Source organism: Ctenocephalides felis, unplaced genomic scaffold (assembly GCF_003426905.1).
Source record: "Ctenocephalides felis isolate EL2017-DRISC unplaced genomic scaffold, ASM342690v1 CF-g0.4_SCAFFOLD_01604, whole genome shotgun sequence".
Classification (NCBI taxonomy): domain Eukaryota; kingdom Metazoa; phylum Arthropoda; class Insecta; order Siphonaptera; family Pulicidae; genus Ctenocephalides; species Ctenocephalides felis.
Window position 1 is genome coordinate 17,107,783 of NW_020537758.1, and position 16,416 is coordinate 17,124,198.

General features: G+C 30.6%; 3 protein-coding genes across 3 annotated transcripts; 1 reads left to right on the forward strand and 2 right to left on the reverse strand.

Annotated features, from left to right (window-relative positions):
- Positions 1 to 9,114: 9,114 nt before the first annotated feature.
- Positions 9,115 to 10,999, forward strand: LOC113373049. Its single transcript, XM_026613385.1, has 2 exons — positions 9,115 to 9,233; positions 9,661 to 10,999. The coding sequence occupies exons 1-2, from the start codon at positions 9,156 to 9,158 to the stop codon at positions 9,961 to 9,963; spliced, it is 381 nt and encodes a 126-aa protein (XP_026469170.1). The 5' UTR covers positions 9,115 to 9,155; the 3' UTR covers positions 9,964 to 10,999.
- A 909-nt stretch (positions 11,000 to 11,908) lies between these two features.
- LOC113373435 (thymocyte nuclear protein 1-like) lies at positions 11,909 to 12,313 on the reverse strand. Its single transcript, XM_026613729.1, has one exon. It carries the CDS (start codon positions 12,311 to 12,313, stop codon positions 11,909 to 11,911), a length of 405 nt encoding a protein of 134 aa, XP_026469514.1.
- A 516-nt stretch (positions 12,314 to 12,829) lies between these two features.
- LOC113373436 (TBC1 domain family member 19-like) lies at positions 12,830 to 15,252 on the reverse strand. The gene is made up of 15 exons (XM_026613730.1): positions 15,151 to 15,252; positions 14,944 to 15,093; positions 14,694 to 14,865; positions 14,547 to 14,634; positions 14,427 to 14,487; positions 14,240 to 14,357; positions 14,109 to 14,176; positions 13,897 to 14,034; positions 13,783 to 13,827; positions 13,609 to 13,696; positions 13,428 to 13,537; positions 13,274 to 13,365; positions 13,131 to 13,212; positions 12,992 to 13,072; positions 12,830 to 12,925 (listed from the first exon to the last, which is right to left on the reverse strand). Exons 1-15 carry the CDS (start codon positions 15,250 to 15,252, stop codon positions 12,830 to 12,832), a joined length of 1,491 nt encoding a protein of 496 aa, XP_026469515.1.
- Positions 15,253 to 16,416: the final 1,164 nt, after the last annotated feature.

Here is a 16,416-nt window from a genome sequence, read left to right on the forward strand (position 1 = left end):
TTTATAGTGCCGCAAAACTAGAATTTAATATTAATATAACTGGGTTTTTTTGCTGTCTTGCTTGTTGGTTGACGATATATTAGCAAAATTGTTTTTGATATAGAATACGACTAAAAAAATTGTGAAGAGCAATGTTTTTTCATATTTCATTGTATTATTTTGTAGTTATTTTGAACAATAATAATTATGCTTTAATGATATTTACGATTATATAAAAATACATACGATAGCGTTCAATCATAATTAAGCAATTAAAAAGTTGTTTTCGGTTTCTTCTTAAGCCGCTCTTGCATGTGTGAAGCATTCTGCGTCGAGAATCATCGCGGCAAGAAGCCTCTCGTTTCGCAGCTCGAAAAGGCTAAAGTTCGAGGCGCTTCAAATGTTTTATTTTTTTTATTTCTGTGCCGCCCGCCGCTAACTGCCAGTCAGACATTATGCGATTTCTCCGAATGCGATCTAATAAATTCTTGCGCTCGTCAATTCATCTCTATCCTTCACTTAACCATTAATACCTCATAAAACGCCCCATATAAATAGAAACCTTGAGATTTTAAATCGCGGTTACCGATGAGAATATTTAAACAGGAATTTTGAACGAATTCTCGAATGCATTGTACACATCGGTATTGAATTAAGTGCATATCGGCTATCGATAATAACAACGCAAATCGAAATTTTATTATATGCATGTCAAAAATGACGCACCTGCACACTTCTGTATTCTGCTGCATTCTACGGGACAATAGCTATGACAACATAGTGCAGGACGGTTTACATGTTCAATCGAGGCAAAAAATATTATAATTCATTCAAGATCCTATTGAAAAACTCCTGTTACTACTTACTCAAGTTATAATAGTTTACAGTCTCAACTTGACTCTTTCCACTCTTGGTGTATCTATAACAAATTACATTTAAATATATCAAATGCAAAATTCTTAGTTTTTCACATAAGCGCGTTCCAATACTTGTTGATTATAAAATTTCTAACATTAGCATTGATAGATGTAATAAAATTTCAGATTTAGGTGTTCTATTTGATTCTGGTTTGTTTTTCACGGATCATATAACTGATATTTAGTAATAGAGCACATAAATCTTAGGTTTGATACTGAGAAATTGTAAACAATTTAAATCTACCAATGCACTTCTTTGCATGTACTATTCTATTGTACGTTCAAAATTAGAATACGGTTCGATTATTTGGTATCCTCATCAAATCAACAACTCTGATGCGATAGAGAAAGTTCAGCGAAAATTTCTGAAATACTTTATTATAAAACATATAAAATTTACCTTGAACGTGGCTTTGACCACAACACTTTACTAAAAAAATTTGGTATTCCTTGCCTCACGTCGATTTATCTGTACAATTATGTTCTTATTTAAGCTTTGCAATAATTCTATAGACTGTCCTCTTATTCTCAATCAACTATCCTTTAATGTTCCAAGGCTATCTACGCGTTCACAATTATTTTTCAATTATTCTAAATCTAATTCTCTCTTAAATTCGCCTATTTTACTTATGTCCTCTAACTTTAACTTAATTAATAATGAATTAGATATTCACAACACTTCACCTAATCAAATAATCTCCATCTGCACAAGTTAACCTTTTTATTTTCTTTTCAAATATCTCATTATTTTATCTATTCTGTTTATAAATATTATTGTTACATTCTGCATTATATGTAATTTTATGTTAAGCATTTTATGTTACTAATTATATATTGTAATTTTGTATATATTTTAATTGTTATTCATTATGTAAAATAATTGTATTTTTGAGTCCTCTTGGAGAAATCTGTGAGCTATATATTTAAATAAATAAATAAATAAATAAATAATAAGCCTCTAGCTGTCCTCCAAGATTTTACATAAAATATGCTGATTATCACTTACTAAATGTGTTAATTAGTAATTGGCGACCTGTTTGACATACGAGTCGATAATTTTAATTCCTATACGAAACCCTTCCAAGATGAGGGCACACCAGCCCGCGCTCGACACGAAGTCCTGTATCGTGGGAGCGAGCCCCCGGCGCCTCGTCTCTGTGGGTCAAGACACGACCGCCCCACGGCAGTCCGCATACACAGATCTGTTTGGAATACCTCTTTCAATGCCATAAATTACGATTCTGGCGATAATGCGTTAAAAACATCTTAGAGTATTAACGAGATATTGCCGTCGTTGACATTAAGTTATCGTCGGTGTATGAAAGAAAACGAATTCATTATTAGGCTCATGTGAGATTGTTAATCAGTACGCGAAATAATATATGTGATAGAAGGTGATATTTATTGATTAAAGATAAATAATTATTTTTTCATAAATATATGCCCATTACAAAGCTTCTTTTTCGAATCTTTTCAAGCTTTCAAGCTTTTTTAAGGGCATCTGTCTGCATACCGCGCACTTTCCAGCGGTATGGTTAATAGGCATAATAATCCTGATGGAAATACAATAACTTGATTCGCTTTAGTGTTCTGCAATATGAGAATGGGCACGCATAATAAGAGTGAAATGCCGAACACAACACAGCAAAAACCAAACAATACAAAACTGCAAAACCTCACGACTCGCATTACTGTCGCCAAATGCTCATGAAACGAGAATGAGCATTCCTTGATCTAATAGCACAAGAGCTGACGAATACAATTATATTTTCCTATACAAATAGTGAAGACGCAAAGCATCAAATTAAAGGACATTATAAGTCGATAATACTTTATCAAACCAATCTCATAAATAGTCATGTGAAAGACATTTTTATTATAGTCCTAAATAAATCATTTTCAAAGTACTTTATTTGATACCAAAGCGCCTTAATAACTCATACTTTCTTCACACAATTTTTATACCATATGGATCTATTTGAAAGGATACACGACCATAAAATTATTTATCGCGGCCAAGATAAGGATGCAGACATCAGTAATCATCCAGATAAGGAATATTTGTACAGAGTATGTGAATGATCTTCACAAAAACTAAAATGCAAAAGTAAATAACGGAAATACGGTGAAAGTAAAATTGATTTTTTTTAAATTTATTTTTTAACTTCCCGTAGGGTAAGTTATTGTAATGGGCCGAAATGGAATTGAAAATTTTTACATTTCTCGACGTTTTGAAGGTTTCTGAAACGTTTTGGCATACCTCAGAAAAAATGGATGTTTGTGTGTGTGTGTGTGTGTGTGTGTGTGTGTGTGTGTGTGTGTATGTATGTATGGATACAAATTTTCGTCCACGTTTCGGGCGTACGGATCAACCGTTTGAATGGTTTAAAAAACATTCGATTCCTATTAATAAGGAGAAGAGCTGATTAGTTTTTGGCAAAGACAGGTCCAGCAGTTACGGAGATAAGGAGCAAAGAGTGCAGAAAATAGAAATCGAGTTTTTGAGGATCGGAGCATCCGATTTGAATGATCTAAAAAACATTCCATTAGTAATGATGGGAGAAAGGGTTATTATTTTTCGCAAAGGCAGGCCCAGCCATTTCGGAGATACAGAGCTAAATGTACAAAAAATGGCAGTTTTTGAGAGAACTAAGCGTCCGATTCAATTGATTTAAAGAACTTTCTGCTTGTCTTAACAAAATAATTATTTTGAAAAAAAAATTTGTACAATTTTTTTTTTTTTTTTTTTTTTTTTTTTTTTTTTTTTTTAATTTTTTTGTATATCGAAAATATTCAGATTTTATTTTTAATTCTGACTATAGTTCTAATATACTTTAAACAAATAATTTCAACTCTGCAATTCAGTTTATATAATTATTATAAATATTAGACAATAATACAATATTTATAATAATCTATTTGAAAACATTCAATATTCCTCGAACGTTTCGTTACGGTACGGGAAGTTCCAGCAATTTGCCTTAAGGCACGATTGCCACCCACCCCACTAGTTTGGAATATGTACTATTCTTATACGCTTACAGATATACAACCGATATAGTTATTGAAAGATTTTGACAAATTGAAGAAAAACAATTTTAAATCAAACAGTGAGAACTATTATTTAAATAACTAAATTTTTTACATTTTGGAAGTTCATGCAACTTGTCTCAAGGTAAAACTCCATTTACAACTGCTCTATTTATGCAGTTATATCCTCAAAATATTCTGAACAATTTGGATTTTTCAAAAATTTCAATTTTAATAGCAAAACGTCACTGTTTTTCGTCAAAGTTCTATAAGACCATGGTATATATCGCTAAAAAAATCCATAAAAATCGGCTTAAATTTTTTTTTCAACAGTTAATTACAAGAAAAATAATCATAAAAATCATCGATTCTTTTTTTTAAAACTTTATTACAAGAAGACGGCCTCTACCAAAAACTAATGAGCACGATTCCCAACCAATATCTTTCGAACGGTTTTTGAATTTTCAAAATCGATTCAGAATTGCTTTTTTCACTTTTCTGCGATTTATAAAGAAACGGCTTGGCCGATCGTCGCACAGTTTCGATCGTTTTCGAGAACCACACACACACACACACATATTTTTTCCAAATTTGGTCTCATTCGATTCAGAATGGCTTGAAACGTCGAGAAAACATAAAATTAGCGAATCGGATTTTTTGATGAAAACATAAACTTTTCCTTCGGGAGGTTAATTAAATTGTTGCTAAACTTATCGTATAGATTGCTATGAAAAATAAAACAAAAACAAAAATACCAAAAATTGTGCCACTCCTCCATGACGTGTATATTCGTCAATCACAGTTTGTAAATATGATTTTGTAAATTATTATATACTCACTTTGCATTTTCGTCACTAAATTAATTCGATCTAGTTATTTCCCATTCGCATGTCGCGCGGAGCTTTTTACACGGTCAATCGGAGCTTTCAAGTTTTATGAATGGAAAAGCGCGGCGCCTGCGTGTGTGGTCACCGCTCTCCTCTAACCCATACATGCCTCTCGTTCGCTCCGGCTGCAATGTCATTCATAAGTTTTTAGTTTTTGCTCTGTTCTTATCCGTGGACATATTAACGCCTGCTTATTTCATAACTTGATTATACGTTTCGTTTTTTATTATGTTTATACTTCAATTTAATTCGTCAACATCTCTTTTAAAACGTGATCATTTATTTTACGATAGCAATATAAAACCATTTAAAAGCACAATTATAATCAGGAGTTAATATGAAATTCGACAACACGAGCATTTCGCTGAAGTAGCACGTATGAGAAATCGAGCTGGAATTGGATGAATGATTTGTAAAAGAAAAAGAATGAAATATAAAAAAGGGGTAACATTTAACATTGTAAATCTATTATGAATATAATATAAATACTAAAAAATAATACAAAAGAACAGTTATAAAAGTCAGATGAGATCAGCGAATAATTTTTGGCTAAATCGTTTGGATGGATGTCGAATCTGCTTCATCAAAATTTTATAAGTCAATGATTTTAAATGAGAATAATACTTTCAAATATTAACATTCATTTTCATTGATTCTATTAATATAAATTATCCAGACCAGATTATGCAGAAAAAATTCATTCACACAAAAAATCTGAATTTGTATGTGCATATGTTTCTGTCGATAAAAAACTCAAGGGCGTTTACAAGAATATTCTCAGCGGAAATTATTAATCAGCTGGCATTAAAATGTGTGAATGATGCAAAGTCCCTAAACATATGCTTATTTTTGAATAAGTTATTGGGTTATTCGACAGTAGTATAAACTGAGAGATTTTTAATAATTGAAATTTATTAATTTAACAGTTATTTAATTATTAATTTTTGACGAATTTTAATGAATAAAATATTTCTATACAACGTGATATTGAATATGAGATTTTCGCCTGATCTGCGCACGTTCGATTTTCGCTTTCTGTCTTTCGGCGGGGATATGGTCCTAAATCCCAAATCCCCCCAAAACCCAAATTGGAATCGGTCTGAGGTTATTACTAGCGCCGGGCTTAAAACAGTGAAGGACCGGTTTTATATGCTTTCGCAGAATTCGATAATAACTCTTGTGCGCAAAACTATTTATCGACTTGCTTCTAAAACTTTCGGACCTCGAAAAGAAAACACAGAAAAAGTCCTATATTTTTTAGTAATTCATTATTTTATTGATGATTACAATTATTATAAATATTTTTTATTATTAAATTTCTTATTATTTGGATACTGGTAGAATTTGAAATGCTTTGACAACAGATAAGAAAGGTAGATTGTGACAATGAGAAGCACTCTTAAGTTTTTATCAGTGTGCTATATTTTGTGAGATAACTAGAAATTGTACGTTGTTTACATATAATTCCATATGTTGTCTACAAAAATACGTTTCTTAGTTATATATCTTCTTGCTTCAACTGTAATTGATCAGTTTATTTCATTTTAACAATTTTTTGGTTCACACAATATGGGTGGTCTTTAGTAAATATTTGGAATTTTGAAATGACTGTATTTGAAGTAGTTTATAACTACGCCGATGGATTGTTTACAAAATTAAGTCTTTTCCAGACGTCTAATTCGTTTCTCATTCGTATAAAAATTCAAGATGTAATGATTGATATATGGCAACGGGCTACTGAGCATGTGAACACTTCAAATTTAAAAAAATGATAAAATCTAAATACAAAATTGTTACCATGCTGTTTTAATAAAATTTGTGTTACTATTATTTTAATCTATTTACCTACTTGTTGTTTTCTGAAAATCGCATAAAATTGTTGAATCAATAAGTGTCGAGCGCTTCGTTTGAAAGTGTGCATTGTGCGTGTTGGTGATGATCATTGGTGGAGCACGCGTTATTTCGCTTTGTTGCATTCCTGGCGGTTTTTGCACGGCGGTGGAAAGGCTAAGGACTGAGGACTGAGGACCAGTTAGCAGCGGCCAGAGCGCTATATGGGAACACGTTCTCACGCGTCGCCGGCGTACGTGTGCTTTGGCCCGGTCTGAACTGTGTGGGCGCCTACTATACCATACCACCTCTTACCTCCGGACTTCATTCGCACAATGGAATTCAAATCGCAAACTCGCCACTCGTTAATGAATATATTACAAAAATGGATGAATGAAATAACTTGATTTAAACCAGCTTCAAAATTATTTCATATTATTGTGAAAAATGTATTGTCTTTTACAACATATGTCAACCATTTCAAATATACTTTGCCATTAAACCAAGTCGAAAAATTAGCTATTTTCTAAAATATTTTTATTTTATTTTCAATTAGTTTACACATTCCTTATCATTAATCTTTATATTAATTAATTATATAAATGAAATAGAAGCTCCATAGTCGATACTGGGTTTTCATAAAACTTTAAAAAACTTTAGAGTCGGAGCTGATTTTTAGATGCCACAGATATAATATTAACGTATTATTATATATTGTATAGTTTAGCAATATTATTTAGTGAAAAAAAAACATATTCTCATTGTATCTCAATTTGCTTGATTTGTGCGTTGGTCCACGCCGGTTACCAGCTTTCATATATGATGGGTTTCTTATTAAATTAATTACGTTAATTTAACAAAGTAAGCAAATTACTACTTTTAATTTTTTGCTGTCATTTATTCCTAGTGAATTCAACAAGAAAGCTTCACAAAAATAATATTTTTATACGATTTTTTTTCATCAATGTTTTTCATATTAAAAAATGAGATCCCAGATCTACTAGTTATATGTTTTTGAAATAATCACGCACCCTAATATTAAAAGTACCTACCGTCGAAATGCGTGCACAGAACTACTTAAAATTAGTGATATCTTTTCTGCAAGGCACTGATAATAGAGATCTATAATCATTCATAATAAGATCTTCGTGTATCGTTATGCCAATCTTAACCAAAACAACTAGATTACACGGCTAGTTGCCGACACGGTCAACAATTAACCCTATATCATCGTGAAAAAAATAGAAGTGTGTGGAGGGATAAAATTCTTATAATCAAATTATATGGAATTAAATATTTTGCTACTTATTCTAGTTTAATACTTCTTGTATTGATTTTATATAATATATAAAACTATAGTTTATATTTTGAACGAATAAGCCTGAAATATATATCAACAGTGACAAGAATATATTAGTAAAACTAATAATTGATAAATTTAATATCAATTTAAAATGAAAATTTTCTGCGAAAAATATATCAGTTCTCATGTTGGCTGATTCAAGGTCACGCCTCTCAAAATTCACTGTACCAATTTCATGTCGGCCGTTCCTTTTGCTCTCGACCAACTATCTTCTTCGTTATCTCATATCGTGCCCCGTGTGCCAGTTTTCATTTTCGGCACTTTTGTCTACATTCGCCCGCGGATCGGACGCCGACGAATTCGTTCTGCGCGAACATCAAATTATTGAGCAATTTCGACGGAGATTTAAATTACATGCCGCACTCTGTTTAGTGCGATCTCCTTTAACTATCTCGTTTCACATCATCGGAGGCGCCGACGCGTGGGTTCGTCTCTCACCCTGTCTGCAGATTCAGGCGCTGATTGTAAGAAAAAGCGAAAGCTACGAGATAGAGCTTGCTACGAAATAATAGTTGCTAATAAAGCTGAGTGAAAACTTTATTTAATATTTATAGTATTTCAATGGATTTTATACCAAATTCATTTTCTGCCCGCAAGCTCTTAGCCTGCCAATTCAAAAAGCTCTCTTTACGGTTCGCCTCCATAATTTTTGATTTTACGATCCTCTATTGATTAACTCGGTGTGTGAGAATAATTAAAATTGTCGGCGAAACGTCTGCGATTATGCCAATGTTTTTTTGCGTCCGTGACCATTCCACGCCGTGCATAACATACCTTTTCTTTGTCACTTTTCTTGTTTCAGAACACACACACACACACACACACACACACACATATATATATATATATAATATATATATATATATATATATATATATATATATATATATATATAATTAAGAATATAAGTCCTACTTTTTCACTCAAACAATTATTTACTTAATTTTTCAATTAGGCTCTTGCTCAGTTCATAAAAATTCCAGTGTTTGCTATCTAAGCGTTAGAATTTTTTTTATAAAGCAAGATTCGAATATTTTATTTAATTCAAAAATATAAATGTTAATGTTTTCTGTTTTTCCAGATCACGGATTCTCGCAATATACACCCAGTACAATATGTGCGGCTAGCATTGTGGAAGCTCTAAGCGGCATGGAATGGTTCAGCCGTAGCGGCCTTACTATGGCTGCTTTCATTGATTCCCTGCATGATATTATTAATGTAGAACAGGTAATTATGTTTATATAAACGAGTGTTTTTATCTGAGTATAATATAAAATGCATCAACGGAATTAATATTTTGTTACATTATGTGGCCATCTCAGTTAGTTTTATAATAAGTAATTTCAAGGAATGATATCCATGATTAAAATTCAGAATTGAATTGTATTATTAGTTAAATTTCAATTAGATTTTATTTCTGATCATTTGAAATGCATGTGATATGGTAAAAAAGCTCCATAGTACCAGCAGCTTTTGATTTAGCGGCGGTGGAGCGATCTAGTACTTTTATGGTCCAAATCTGAATCGAAAATTTCATAAAGTATCTTCGAATGATTAATAAAGAATATGCATTATATTTATTAGTTATGTCATATGTGTTCTAAATTACATATTTTATGCGCATTTTTATACTTATATTAATTATCTATTATAGGATTTCATCCATTCTTGTTGGGAACGCATTAATCGCCTAGTACTGGAGTGGACGGCCAGCCAAACGCAGAATACATCTCCGTCCGCCACGTCCTCTCAGTCAATTTCTGTATCCGCTGGGGCACCTCGAAACAGTATTGGTAGTGCAAGCGATTCTGCTTCATTCGACGGCCAGAAAACCCGCGTATCAGACATAAGTGATAGAAATACTTTCTCCAATCAACAAAAATCAGAGAGCAAATCAGGTTCCCGCAACCAGACTACGTCTGTGACACCGACGGATGTCAGAGACGTACATTTCTGAGGGCTTCTGGTTTCGGTAAGTTACAATAGCGAGGCTTGACAAAAAAACTTACCGCGGTGTTATACCGAGCAGATTGTGCGAAGAGCAATGTGATACTAGACGCGGTTGTATACTTATGAAAACATTATTCTTTCCAATGATTGGCATTGCTGCTAGATGAACTTAATAGAAGCATATTTCCATTTTGCAAAAAACTTCTATTATTTTCTAAGATAGCAAATAAATGTGTTGATAGCGAATAAATAAGTATTAGCCTTACTTAACACTTTATAAATAATAAAAAGTAGCAGAAACGATCGTGTGTTGCATAAAAATTGCAATATCAAAAAAGCATGTAAGTGGTATGAGATATTAAAATCCTTTGTATATATAGTCTTTCATAACACTTCATGTGTAAAATGTACCTAATATGTAGATTATTCATTATAATTAGTATAAAAATTTAACTATTCACAACTGTCCAGTACCTCTAAATTACATAAAAGACAAGAAATATTATTATATCGATTAAAAAAGGGGAAAAGCATAGTTCTTTGCATTTGCTATACTTCATTTGTTTATATTGGGATACGAATTTTATACTCAATGTTTAAAATAAAAAGATATTTATCAATTGTTACTAAAGAGCCCAGTTGTTCTGATTGTAATTGTAAGTATATTAAGATTAATGCTTATAATTTTACATTATTATATAAGTTAAATTTTAACAAAAAGCCAAAAAAAAAAACAAATTAATGAAACTACGTTATAAAGTGTGTATAGAAGGGGAAAACTAAGAAATACGCTTCAGGTGCATTTTGGCCTGTTTCCAATGCACTTGATAAAAATATATACATGTAATAACATATCACAATTCATACTATTTTTACAATACTATACACTAGACAACTGCATTGTAGGAATATAAGATAAAATATGTTTATAGATTTCTTTTTAATTATTTAGTGCCAGTGCTTTGTTAGATATCATTCTATGAAGTTAAGATGTAACGTAATTATCCACATTATATACAATACATTAGTGGACAGGCTGATTTGCAAGTGTGTAATGATTTTATATACCACGAATAACAACAAATACCACTGGTTAGTCATTTGTAATTAAAAAAAAGTTTAAGCATTATCGAATAGTCTTAATATTTTTGTAATACTTAAGTAGTTTAGATTAGTATTTTTATATGTATAAATGTTTCTATATTAAATTTTTAGTAGAATAGATAATGTACATATGAAATATATAACTAATGTTATGTCAATTATATATATTCCAAAAATTTATATGGTACATACATACAAAAAATTGTGCATCCTCAGTCTTCCAAAATTTAAAGCCAATATAAGTAAATTTGTTAATGATCAAATATCTACGTAGAATCTATATTTATGTATTATTAATTATTATGAGATATATATTGAAATTCATACAAATTCATAAAGATATGTAATTACAATTTTTCAAGAGTTTTATAAAGTTATGAATATAACCACATACCACTGCCAGAATTGAAATTACAATTCATAAGATATACTGAAATAATTATAAAGATAATGTATGAAGAATAAAATATGGCATAGTCTTGATCTTGAAAATTGTACCATTGATTCTTCAATAATTTTGCTTGTCAAATGCCATATAAACTATTCTGAAACTAATTAGTAATACGTTATCTCCACATAATTATTTGTCCGGCTAATTTTTAAAAGGATATTTAGGATGTAAACAAATGAGTTTGTATGCAAAGTACAGCTTAATCCTATGAAAATATATGAAAGCTTTATATTCTTATACCTTATATATAAATTTAACACTGTAAATACAAATAGCAAATAATGTAATGATGAAATCAACAAAATATAATCTTAAACATGATTTAATTTTTTATTTTATATACAACATACAAACAAAAATGTTAAAACATTTAATTAATTACAATACATAGTATATACTAACTATCTTTACTCATTTTCATAATTTCCAACCAACAGCTTTCAGAAACTGGCGAAACAGATAATCGGGACTGTTTCAACATGAGTAAATCTTTCAATTGGGGATTCGATTTCAACATTGCAAGTGTTACTGGATTTTTTAGTGGTTTGATGAATTTCACATCTACCATTCCAAATTTAGGATCATCTGCCATGTAATGTTCTTTGATAATTTCCACTATACCAACTATTTCTTTGTCAGATACAGAATGATAGAAAAAAGCTTGATCTCCAATTTTCATTGTTTTCATAAAATTTTGAGCTTGGTAGTTTCGAACGCCATCCCAAGATGTAATTTGGTCTGTTTCCATTTGTTTAAATGAATAAGTGTTGGGTTCTGATTTTAACATCCAATATGAAGGCATGATTTATAATAATACTAGTTTTATAACCGTCAAATCTGACTGCTTGTCAGATGAAATGTCAAAAGAGGAGTTAGCAAGTTTAAAGTGAAGTTAACTATAGAATTTTGCGCGCCAAATTGCTGTCACCAACGTTATAAAAATTAGTTGAATATAAAATTTAAACATTGCAAAATGTCATTTGCAATTTAATAGTGGTCCTAGACAATATAATAATATAGTGGTGGTGCATTTTAATGTCTGTGCAATATCGTTAACGTAAAACGTTAAAATGGTTAGTGCCTCTACAATATAATAATGGGTGAGTACTTTAGTAAGGCAATATTTAATGTTTCTTATTAGTTTTTAACAACAAAAAATCTATTCCATAATAAGTCTTATATTTCAAATTTACTGCTTGCAAAGGAAACCAATCAATCGCTAATTTTACAATTCAAGAATAATGTTACTTGTTTTGATGTTCATTTAAGTATATAATATTAGTTATAAATTTAAATTTCCAATTATTATTCCTTTCATTCATTGTTCCCGAACAAGTGCTACTTGGACTAATGGCAGAACTCGTACAGATGAAAGATCTGCTACAACTGATTCCATTGTTTGCTGATTTGTAACCTTGTAGAAACAAATACAATTAATGTTGATTAATTATTATTTGATTCAATTTAAACAAATGTTCACCTGCATCAAACTTTCTCTTCTAAAGCTGAATATAACTACTGCAAGCAATGGCACAATTTCCAATGAATCGTATCCTAAAATCTAATATATACAAAATTATGAGTAGTATGAGCATAATATATACTTATTAATACTTTACCAAATCCCATAAAATCAGAAGCTGTTGAGGAATAAGATGCCCACTGAAGATTCTCATTATCCATTTAAACACCAAACGTAACCTTGGAAGGTAATAGAAGTTTCAAATGATTTATTTCAAAATAAGAGAGTTAAAGTACTTACGGATTAACATCAATATTCCGAAAATGTGACCACAATTCTGGCTCATGTGTTTGAAGCAATCTTTCAAACAATAAACACAAACATACTATACCCTGCAGTTGTGAGATGAAAACGATCATTATAAATTCAATTAATATTTTGCTATGTCAAATACCTGAGGATGTGTTGATAAAGTAGTCAATCTATGGCAATATCTGATATAAAAGGCTCGAAACGTAAAGTACAAAGTATCAACATTACTATATAGATAGCAGAATGGAGCAGCTGTAATAATTCAACTTGATTATATTGTGATGATTTTGATTCAATATAAATCTCAAACATAATATTCTTACCATACATAGAAATTCCATGGAACGGTATGATTCCATTTGGTGGTATCTGATGAATTGGTCCCTCTCCATGCTTAGTTTTAAGAGGAGCCTCAAAAAAACAATTATTAATAATATACCATAAATAAATCATAACTCTGAAATACTTACTTTGAAAGGCAATGCTAGTTCACCTGCTAGTATTTGATTTATTTTAGTGTCTCTTGTGAAACATAACATGACCTATACACATATTGAAATACTTTCTGGGTTATACGTATTGTAATATAATACAAGTTGTGCCTTACATACCTGATATAACACATCTTCGAACACAAAATATTGATCATCATTTGATGCTGTTAATTGTATATCTTTTATAACTAGTTTATCAGTCACAAAATTCATATCTAATACTGAAGTCTTTAACATATTTAAATGTTCTATATGCTAAAAGATCATACATTGAATTATAATAGGTAAATTATTTTATTATATGTTGTTTGTCTAACAAAAAATATTACATGTGTTCTAACTTCGCTTCCTAAAACAATTTTCCATAAGTCGGCTCTGTGAGATACCACTGCACCCGCTGAATAATAGTTTTAACATTCACAAATTTAATATTGATGATATATTAAGGTTAGTAACTTACCTTTCAAAGCTTCTTGAGCAAGTGGAGCATGATTGAAACTCAAAATTTTTTCTGATATAGGATTATTCTCTCTGGATGAATATGCTGTTACACGGCACAGCTCAGAAAAATGAACTCTCTGTAAAGTTTTCAAAACAGTATTTCAGAGATTATAATATATACTTCAGTAATTATTTCCATATCTTACCAACTGAGCCATATTCTTCACTCTTATTGGTATATGTGAAAATTCCCAGCGTGTCTTTGCACTACCAAAATTTATATTATTAAATGAAAATGATTAAAGGAAAATGATCAATTATCTTACCTTGAATTTGTTGCATTTGGACCATTCAGTGATAGAAGAACTTCTAAGAAATCTTTAGGAGCATAAACTGGTCGGTATTGGGTTAAATCTAAATTATAAGATTTTTGTTGAACAATTGTAAGCAAACTGTATTTCATTATTTCATACCCACAACATAATTGCTTAACCCTTCCCAATGCATTGTTAATTGATCCTTATCTGCCGAGTCTCTTTCTTGAATTAATGGTTCTGATAATTCGTTTCCCATTGAGTTCAAAGATTTGTGAACTCGTTTTTCCCATTGTAATTGGCATTTTTTTAAGAAGGATATGGGATCATTCTTCAATATAAATAATGTGATAATAAATATGCAATAGTTTTGATTAGAAAGATATTGAAAAGTATTTCAAAAACATACAGGCGACTGGCTTATTTCTATTTTCCTCTGAGCTCGAACCCAATGGTATACCATATTGCGCAATTCTGTTTCCAGGCCGTTTGCTTTCATTGCTGTTAATAAACTATTTCTAAAATCATCCTTCTTCACAGCAGTTGAAGCGGCTAATTTCTAAAAAAAATAGGTATATAACATCTTACTCCAGAAAGCATATATTATGAGCCCTACTTGAATTTCATTGTAGAGATCTTTATACGATTCCATTTTTTGTATTTCATCTGAAAGTTTCACAGCAGTATGGTGGATACTTAAATGTTTTAACTCGTCCATTTTTGTATGATTAGAATTCTACACCTATTTTGGGATTCTTCTATTTGATAAATGGTACTTGGAATATCACGTAACAAATATCATGAAAAGATCATATTAAATATATTAAAAATAAAAAATCTGCAAAATAAATGTTATAAAAACATGGATAATATCTTTATAGTTATTGCTTCTAAATTTAAAAAAAATCTATACGGTTGCTATAGTACCGATAAATATGAAAATCAATCGCGCCCAAATTTAAATATTCAAGATTATTTTGGGTGCATTCGACTTGGACGCTTACGCGCTGTGAGCGCGCCGTGAGCGCGCTTTCATCGTTCGACTTGGCGCTGTGAGTGTGGCATAAGTACGCTCGTAGCACCATCGTAGGATGCTCGTAGCACATATTTTGCGCTCATACGTGCTCACGCCACAGAGGTAGGGCAGCGTGAGCGTGAGCGTCAGTTGTTTTTACTATCTGTCATTTCATTTGTTTATTAATTGTCAAATTCATTATAATTCCGCAAAAATGGCAAGCTGTAGATCACAATTATTTCTTAATATTAATATTGATATTAATTAATTTTCAATTTAATTAATTTTAAATTTCAATTTTAATATTACTATTAATTAAGCATAAGCTAACCAAATTTCATTTATTTATTAATTGTTAAATTCTTTATAATCCCGCAAAAATGCCAAGTTGTATATCACATTTATTTTTTATTCATATTATTTATTTTATTTTATTCATATTATTTATTTATTTTAAATTCAATTAATTTTAAATAATTTTAAATTTTAGTTTTAATATTACTATTAATTAAGCCATAAGCTATCCAAATTTCATTTATTTATTAATTGTTAAATTCTTTATAATCCCGCAAAAATGCCAAGTTGTATATCACAATTATTTTTTAATATTAATATTAATATTAATTAATTTTAAATAATTTTAAATTTTAATTTTAATATTAATATTAATTAAGCATAAGCAAACCAAATTTCATTTATTTATTAATTGTTAAATTCTTTATAATCCCGCTGAATGATCCAGAAAGTAATAAAATTTACACAATTACCGTTACCGCCAGTTGCCGCCATTTTGATGCTTATTGACGCTCACAGTATCCAAAACGAACGGAATTTAGTTATCGATTCTGAGCGCTTATCGGCCAAGTC